Source organism: Hyalella azteca, unplaced genomic scaffold (genome assembly GCF_000764305.2).
Source record: "Hyalella azteca isolate HAZT.00-mixed unplaced genomic scaffold, Hazt_2.0.2 contig7807, whole genome shotgun sequence".
Classification (NCBI taxonomy): Eukaryota; Metazoa; Arthropoda; class Malacostraca; order Amphipoda; family Hyalellidae; genus Hyalella; species Hyalella azteca.
Window position 1 is genome coordinate 1 of NW_025937921.1, and position 9,775 is coordinate 9,775.

The window sequence follows — 9,775 nt, forward strand, 5'->3', positions numbered from 1 at the left end:
CAAAAGCACAATTTATGGTAGACGATGGGCTGAGCTACGAATTGCCGCAAAACAAAAAATGCTGAATATAACTCAACCAAGTTAACGTGAAGTAATTTTAAAGTATGTACTTTCTCCTTGTAATCTCAAAACACCAGTTACTTGAGAGCAACATTTACCAATAAGAACGTCTTTTCACATGATATACTTCACTGTACGGAGGTTTACACACAGTTATACTTCCATTACAGACCTTTCCTTTTCTACAAACGCATTCAAGAGGTGGCTATTCTGGACAAGACAGCTTAATAAAAATTATCAATGTTAATTTCATAGCACCCAAGACAATAGCGATCAGCAAGTTTGTAGTGAGACCACGAAATCACCACTTAATCCTTCGTTAATGGCATTCAAGGCAAAGGAAATATGTTAATGGATTTAACGAGCACGTAGCCGCGGTATGCATTACAGCGCGCAACCGCAGCCACCGCAGCTAACGACCCCGACGCACGGGTGGACAGGACACGCTGCGGGCCACACGATGCGCGTGTGGTCCCGTCACACAAGATACTTTGTCTAGCGTTCCATGAGTGATACCGAAACACACGTTTCGCTTGTGGTCCCGACACACGTGTTCTCCGTGTGGTCTAGACACACACGATCCCGTGTGGTCCCGATACGCACGTTCCCCGTGTGGTCCCGACACCCACGTTCCCCGTGTGATCTCGACACCCACGTTTCCCGAGTGGTCCCGACACACACGTTCCCCATGTGGTCCCGACACACATGTTCTCCGTGTGGTCTAGACACACACGATCCCGTGTGGTCCCGATACGCACGTTCCCCGTGTGGTCTCGACACGCACGTTTCCCGAGTGGTCCCAACACACGTTCTCCGTGTGGTCCCGACACACGTTCTCCGTGTGGTCCCGACACACGTTCTCCGTGTGGTCTAGACACACACGATCCCGTGTGGATCCCGATACGCACGTTCCCCGTGTGGTCCCGACACACACGTTCGCCGTGTGGTCCCGACACCCACGTTCTCCGTGTGGTCCCGACACCCGCGTTCTCCGTGTGGTCCCGACACCCGCGTTCTCCGTGTGGTCTAGACACACACGATCCCGTATGGTCCCGATACGCACGTTCCCCGTGTGCTCCCGACACCCACGTTCTCCGTGTAGGCTAGACACACACGTTCGCCGTGTGGTCCCGAATCCGTAATTTGCTAGGCATTTTAAGACTGAACATATGCTCCTGCATAGCTTCGTCTAGTCTGTTCTTGAAGGCGTTCATACTCGGAGCGTCAACGATGCTATCAGGGAGGCTGTATATAGGAATTTCGCAGCGCCTGCCTTACGAATCAGAAGGTAACTTTGCTCTGGTATGGTAAATGATTGCAACCCCAGCGTCAAATGTCTAAAGAGGAGCCGTAAATAAGGAGGTATAATAAGGAGCAAGGTTTAATGAGAAGCCTTAATAAGGTCTACTGATCAATCCTAATGAGATCTAACTAGAAGACCTTACAAGTTTAATCTAAAGACTTAGTGACTGGTAATAGAGCCTCACCTTATGAGCGGCATGAGTCGCTGTCGCAGCTGGTAGGTCAGCGTAGGTCTTGCGCTCAGCGGCCGTCTTCACCTTGCCAGGCCACTGACACTGAGTTGCTGGTTTCCGTGCAGCACAGCTACAGCTGCTACACTTGGCTATACTCCTGCTACAGCTACTGCTGCTGCTACACTTGCCTAGTTGTCTGCCACAGCAAGCATAACCATTGCTCTTGGCCTGGTTACAGCCGCTACCGCAGTTGTTGGAATTGTTACATTTGCTGCAGCTGCTACACTTGTTACCGTCGTTGCTACTTCTACTACACTTGTTACCGTCGTTGCTACTTCTACTAGACTTGTTACTGTCGTTGCTGCAGCTGCCAAATTTGTCGCAACGGCGGCTCTTGTTGCTGCCGCTGCCAGCTTCCTCAGTTCCTTTGCTCACTAAGGCGTCCTCGGGGAGTGACCCCGAGGCTAGGGGCTCACTCCCCCTGTGGGGAATATGGTTGGGGGAGAGGGTTGGGGCTGCGTGGGGGAGGTCGGAGCGGGTGGGCAAGTGTGCAGCGCTGCCCACGTCCCGCAGCCCACTCGAGCCAAACTTTGACATCTTCAGAGCCGAGATTTTGGACCCGATGCGACCCTGAAATTCGAATTACAGGTAATTGTTATTTTATAAAAACACAGTTGTTGTATTGAAAAACACAATTGTTGTATTGAAAAAACAATTGTTTTCTTGAAAACACAATTGTTGTATTGAAAAACACAATTTTTTGTATTGAAAAAAACACAATTGTTGTATTAAAAACACAATTGTTGTATTGAAAAAAAAACACAATTGTTGTATTGAAAAACACAATTGTTGTATTAAAAAAACACAATTTTTGTATTAAAAAAACACAATAGTTGTATTGAAAAACAATTGTTGCATCGACAAAACACAAAACAGGCAAAAGACAGTTATCGATAATTATAAAAATTAAAGGTAACATTACGTTGTGTAGTAAGAAAAACATTGCAAGTAACGATTGTGAACAATATGATATTCCAGGCATAGGATTAGCTTTGATGAATTAATCAATCTTTAGTGATTTTATTTATTATTAAAATAATAGAAATTATAATCCCCCGTAATTATTTAGTGTAGAAGCAAGTCACTTGAGCTAATAATTGATGCTTAACAATGGCTATTTTTAACATCAACTACCATTAATGGTAAATATTTATTTCACCCCCGCCCTTCAACTCAATATTCACTATTAAACAACTAGACCAATTAGCTGGGGCCATACTTTCAAAACTCGCTAAGTGAACGTAAATACTTACGCTCTATTTTCTTGTCTATGATTGGTGGATTTAGCTTGAAAGGCCGTCAATGATTGGCCAATGAACTTACGATCTCTTCACTTTTTTTGAAAGTATGGGCTGCACTCTAACCTGCGACAAGGCGTCTGCGGACAGGGCAAAAGTCTGGGTTTGCTCAGAGTCTACCTATCTTATTTACGATCCTGACGATGATTTTTGCCCATAGGTTGTTGTTGATATCAATTACCATTAATGGTACTTAAATATTGATTTAACCCCGGCCCTTCAACTCAATATTCACTAGTAAACAACAAGACTATAAGCTGAATTCTAACCTGCGACAAGGCGTCAGCAGACAGAGCAAAAGTCTGGGTTTGCTCAGAGTCTAGGTTATTTACGATCCTGACGATGATTTTTGCCCATAGGTTAAGTCTTCTTTTCTCCCATTCACTGCCGCTTGATGTGTCGCGCTCGAAAGATTTCCTTCGTTCCCGCACCTTGACCAAGTCTGCAATGGTTGGTCTCACTCCCCCAACCAGAAGTGAAGCAGGAATGTTGCTGGTGTCAAGCTTGCAATTTTCGGGTATAACGCTCTTGTTGAACGGAACACTGTCACCAATTTTATACGCGTTCTTGGTCTTGTCGCCACATCTTGAACTGGCATTTAATGTATTTCTGGCATCACTTCCCTGGCCATTGGCAACCACTTCAAGATTGGTGCCACCACCTTTGCTTTGAAAATATTTGGTTTTGTCGGGGCTGGAATTGCGGCTGTGAGATATGTTTGAAGATGCTTCTTTACCAGCAATATCCTGATCAGTAGTGACGTTGACTTTGTAAGGAAGAAGCGGCTTGAATTTTCTCCTTCCTCTGCCAATGATTAGCGGGAGATCAGTGTCAGGGTCGACGAGGACGTCGCTAGGGCTGCCTGACGAGGTCTTAGGTGCCTGGGTCGCTGGTTTGACTCCCGTAAGGAGTTTCTCAAACTCTTGCTCCAAGTTGGGTCTGAGCTCATGAGAGGCTAGGGTTCTACATTTTCCCGCCTTTGTTTTTATGGAATTTGTTGCCTCTTTGCTAGGAGGCAACGAAGCGGCCTCCTGGCTAGGCTCTTTGGTTCGGTGCTTGACGGAAGCCGAGACAGGCTTGATACAGGATTTGACAGGGGACTTTTGAGGCGAAGAAATAGACCGTTTAAAGGGACTAGACGGGCCAATTTTAGATGGGGAGACGGCAGGTGACAGTTTTGGGGGAGGGAAGTCCTCCTCATCTTCCTCATCACTAGCACGAGGGGGAGCTACAAGCTCTGGCTTGTGACGAGGGAGAGGTTTGTTGCGGGGAAGACGAGAGATGGGACGGTGTTCCCCAGTCCTCTTAGCCTCATCCTCAGACCCTGAGGAACATGAAGAGCTTCTTGAACTGCTTTCTTCATCACTTGTATCTTCTTCCTCACTGCTGCCACTGCTGCTGCTGCTACTGCTGTTGCTACTGCTACCTGCGCTGCTGCTACTGCTGCTCGAGTTGTTATTGCTGCTACTGCTGCTGCTGTTGCCAGAGTTACTGCTGCTACAGCTGCCTTCTGTCGAGCTCACGCTGCTGCGAGATGCGGACGCCTGCAAGAAACAGATGTAATAACTATTTACAAATTTGATTGTAACGAGTGCAACCATTCCTTATACTGTAATAATCTAAACACTGAATTCGGAATTACAATGAATAAGCAGTTAATACTTTCTAAGAAAACAAGTGCATTTTATTAATGCAAGACAATTATTCAAGATAAGCGACTGATTGCGCACGAATTATAACACTTTAATAAAACTGAACAAAAGATTCACTCCCATCAGAAATGTTAAAAAATTCTCGTATCATTTTCCATTTAAAAAAAAATAATGAAGAATGAGAACTCATGACCTCACCTCAGAAAAGGAAGCAGACGATGAAGTGTTACCAGGTGCAACTGTTAGTCTGGTGGCGGCCTGAGGAGAAGTCGTCTTCTTGGCAGGACCTTCCGCTTTGGGTCGTGGATGTGCATTAGAGGAAGGGTTGTTCAAAGAAGGTGGACAGTCAGCATCCAAAGATTGCTTTGTTGATGAAGAGGATTGGTGCTGCTTTGCTGAGGGTTGCTGGTTGCAGGATATAGATTTGTTGCTTGATTTTGAAGATAGATGGTTTGACGTAGAGGATTGGAGACCAGATTTTGATGATTGATGGCTAGGTTTTGATGATTGATGGTTAGGTTTTGATGATTGATTGCTAGGTTTTGATGATTGATGGTTAGGTTTTGATGATTGATTGCTATAATTCGATGCTTGGTGGCTAGATTTTGAAGATTGATAGCTATGATTTGATGATTGAAGGCTTAACTTTGAGGACTGATGGCTTGATTTAGATGATTTATGGCTGGATTTTGATGATTGATGGGTATATTTTGTTGATTGATGGCTAGATTTAGACGCCTGATGAGTGGATTTTACAGATTGATGGATTTTGGTATACGATTCAATGATCGTTGTAGTTTTCCTGTCTGAAACAGAAGAATGATGGCTGGCTGCAAGAGACTTTTTACTACACATTGAACCCTTGTGACTTGACTCCGATGCTTCAGATCTGGATGCAGAGACCAACGGTGCAGAACTCACTGCAGAATAAGTTGATAATGATGATTTAATTACCTCCGAAGACTGTTTCGCTTTTAACATTTGGCTTGCCGACACATACGTATTATTGCAGGTTGAGGCCGTGAGTTGGGTGGATGTTGCGACCATATTTCTACTTTTAATGATTAAATCGGAAGCTGATTTAGATGGCTTCTTCTTCGATGATAGTTTGCTTCCAGACAGTTGTGTTATTGTGTCTCTTCCACAATTCTGGTTAAGATATTTCTTCTCTTTACTGCTGGTCATATCAAGAATATGATTTGGTTTGCTACTCATTGACTTTACTGAACCTGTCGTTGTTACTGTAGGCTGATCGAAGAGACGGTTGAGGGTTACTTCGCTCTTTGAAGACGCTGCATCTACAAGCCTTTCAGCCCCACTTTTCTTCTGGTCCCAACTTTTCAATTTAGATCTCTGTGATTCAACAGCTTTCTTAGCAGTACTTGAAACTTTGGAAGAGTGGTGCTTCTTAGCATTGTTTTTCAAATTGTTTCTATTTTCTTTGGAAACTTTGTTGAAAGCTTCAGCATCTTGAGATAATTGGGAAGTAATGAGAAACTGATTATTTTTCCTTTCCCCATCACGAAAAGTTGGCTGTTTGTCACACAATAATTCCTTAGAATGTGTGGAGAACTGACTAAGTTTTCTTGATGAGAGTGCAAAAACTTTTTGACTGGGCAATGTTGCGGCCACAGCCTCTGAAGACGACGTCTGTGTTGCACAAGGAGCAGCTTTTCCACCAGAAACAACCGAATGGGAAACGGGTACAGTCCCTAGCACTCTGTTATGTGCCTCTCCTACTCCCTGATTCCTAGAGCTACAAGTAACATTGGTGGGTGTCGCAGCATTCTTTGTGACAGCCTCAATGTTGTTAGGGTGCGGAGTAATAACGGCAGTCATGTTGGGGAGCGGCGTGATCACAAAATTTTCGATGGTTCTTGCAACAAACTTTGAGTTTGGGACATTTGCGTCATTGACAATTGATTTTGTACTAATGCCAACGTGGTTCTGGATTATAGCAGTTCTGGAATTCACAGACAAGAAGTCATTTCCAACATTACTAGAAATAAAAGAATGTTTGGGACTAGTATTTGGATGGAAAAGTTTGCCACTTGAATTCGATAAACTAGAAAAATTATCAGACTCGCTACACAACCGCGGATCAGGAGGCAATCTCTCAACTTGGCACTTAGCTAGCTTGGTACAGGAGGGAGGAAGAGAACTATCGCACATTTGTGATGAAGAATTCAAAAATTTCCCACTAGAAATGCGAGGCATTACGACGCCTGCAGCAGAAGTAGATGACAGTCTACTGGGGCTGTGAGATTCAGGGGATAACTTGATATTCTTTTCGTGAGCCAGAGCGCATGCAGCAGACAATGAATTGGTAGACATTGCCTTAGATATGGCAACAGCAGACACAGTGGCACCAGCAGACACAGTGGCACCAGGAGACACTGTGGCACCAGCAGATATGGCATCATCAGACATAGCACCAGAAGACACAGTGGCACCAGCAGACACTGTCGCAGCAGCCGACACTGTGGCATCAGCAGACACTGTGGCACCAGCAGACACTGCAGCACCAGCAGACACTGTGGCATTAGCAGACACAGTAGCACCTTTATCAGTTCGAGCAGGTAAGGACTCCTCTCTCCTGTTGGTTTGCTCAGCTTCATTTGAGTCAAGCTCATCACCAAGACTTTCTGCAGAGTCCGACTCCTCAGAGTCATCCTCTTCATCTTCCTCATCAGAGTCATGAGATACGGAGGCATTAGAGTCATGTTCTGAGTCCTCATCCTCCTGTTGTAAGCAATGACTCTGAGCACCCGAGTCTGCCTGCCGTGCACCAGCAGCCGAAAACTTGGCACTGAGCTGTCGTGTTGAGGTCCTCTTGCTGGGTCTCCTGCTGGGGACGGTGGGGTTGGAGTCGCTGGAGGCATGTGGGGAGGAGGGAGCTGCTTCCCAGTTCTCGTCAATGGTCATCAAGCGCAAGGCACAAGGGGAAGAACTTGGGGAGTCCTGAGGAACATACAATAAACATCAGTGAGGGATCCAGAAGAAATCTCTACGAAGGACTAACAACATGATCTGATTTCTACAGTCAATAGAACACCTGTATTTAATGAAATCAAAATGAAGCATATGAGGATTAACAAGTTGAAAATGACAGGTAAAATGTTTGGGATAAACATTTATTGCGACAAAGACCCAATCCAAAGATCTTGAGTGCCACCCAAGCATCTCACCATCACTTGTTCACTCCCTTGCACCATATGGAAGTCAGGATCCAATCATTATTAGCACACTGATAATAATTATGGTATCTTCACCTGTAAGTGCTGCAGCAACCAATGCCCAACAGGAGACAATTTAAGCCTATATCTGAGCCCACAGTCTGAAAACACACCGTATCAGCCCACTAACCCTGATAGCCAGCTCACTAATCCTGATGGCCAGCCTGCTAACCCTGATGGCCAGCACACTAACCCTGATGGCCAGCAGGTGGTGATGGTGATGACAGATGGTGCAGATGATGTGGCTGAAACACAGAAGTCATAGAGCCATTGAGTGAAATGTGGATTTGGTGATGATGAAGTGATGAGTGATGGGGAGGAGTGTGGTGAAGGAGAGGGGCAGTGTGGTGAGTGAGAGGAGGCGTGGGAGCGGAGGCAAGAATGGGAGCGTGGGAGAGGTGCTTAGCTCCCACGAGCGTCATTGGCTCGGCCAGTGTTGGAGATTCGTCTTCCTCTGTAGGAGTGTCCATGAGCAGCACCTGCTCAACACAGACAATCTTATTATTGAGCCAAAACATTTAATGCCTCAAGAAACAAGCAGTGACTTCAACTAGAAATTAGCCCTTCAAACACATTTAAGTAATTCAATTTCATGCAGGTTTTTGGAAGTTAGCAATGACCAAAATAATGTTACCTTTACCAAAATATTGAACATAACATTCAATCAATTGAAGTCTAATTGAGGAAAGCATACCTGTTTAGAATAATAAATATTAGTACAAGTTCAACTTGAACAGCAAACAACAACAGTTACCTGCGTAGTGTGCAGAGGCATGGTTGTGTAGTGATGCGGGATGCTTGCATAGCTTGGTACTGGAGTCTTGCCATGTTGTTCAGAGCCTTCCATCTTTATACACCTCAACTTTCAAACAGCTAGACAATTAAATGCCCAAACAAGACCTTAGTCTTATGTGCCACAGTCACACAAGTAGAAGAGCTTTGGGTATCTTATGAGCTTGGTTGTTAAATGCATCATGTCCACTACACACTTTGTTCAAAAATATAGCTGAAGTATTTCTAACAGACTTAGCATTATTTATACACATGTACACATGCAGGCTCATGCATTATTTGAGCCATTTATCTGAAATTTAATTTTTCATAGTGAAATTTCAATGAACTTCAAAAGGTGACATGCATGATCAAACCAAAAATAATAGTAGCTTATAATAATAGGTAGTAGTTATAATATGTGATATAGGTATTAATGTTCACTCAACCATTAAAATTATACCCTGTAGCCAGGATAAACCCAGAATAGAAAAAATATAACTCAGTACTCACTGCAGTGAGTGACAGAGCGCGCATTTTCTCATCGATGAAAACTTGAGGTCACAGACAAACGGACGGACAGACAGACGGACGGACGGACATGGCGAGCACAATAGTGCATTTTTTTCATAAATGAGAAAATGCGCTAAAAAGGGCTGAAGCCACTTGTGACTGAGACACAAATTTGGCCATGCAGCTCACACGCAATTTCACTTATTAGTTGTACCTACTAGGGTTTAGGCCATATTTTGATAGGCCATTCCTTTGCTTTTTCCTAACATCTCAGATAAAAATTCAGAATAAAACATATTTTTTGCCTGCAATTCTCTAAAATTTACTATAGGTCATGAAATACCTACTGCCAAACGGGGCAATAAGGGATGGGCGGGGTAAATCGGGACAGTCCTCCGCAGCATAAATTTTGGGACAGCAGTATAAATTTCAACTGTTTCCTATCTATGTAGCATAAAGGAAATTAAGAAACCATACATTTACTAGCTCTACAAAATTCCTGAAAAAATGTTAAAAAGTGATATTTTTTAAAATGTACTTCTGTTAAGGTCTGCAGCAAAAAAAATTGCCATATTAAAATATTTTCCTTAAAAAAAGTTGCAGACAGGTGTTGGCTTTAAAACTTAATTGACAGAATTTTTGTACCACAATCCAAAAAAAATGGCGGCCATATCCACACAACAGGGTAGTAAGGGACACCACGGGGTAAT

The 9,775-nt window shown here is 44.0% G+C and overlaps 1 protein-coding gene across 1 annotated transcript; it reads right to left on the reverse strand.

Annotated features, from left to right (window-relative positions):
* Positions 1-844: 844 nt before the first annotated feature.
* LOC125178200 (flocculation protein FLO11-like) lies at positions 845-8,857 on the reverse strand (the record flags this gene model as incomplete). The annotated part of the gene is made up of 8 exons (XM_047881390.1): positions 8,536-8,857; positions 7,975-8,260; positions 7,734-7,750; positions 4,744-7,506; positions 4,362-4,437; positions 3,163-4,217; positions 1,548-2,165; positions 845-1,135 (listed from the first exon to the last, which is right to left on the reverse strand). Coding segments are annotated over exons 1-8 (5,199 nt in total), but the record flags the coding sequence as incomplete, so codon positions are not given.
* Positions 8,858-9,775: the final 918 nt, after the last annotated feature.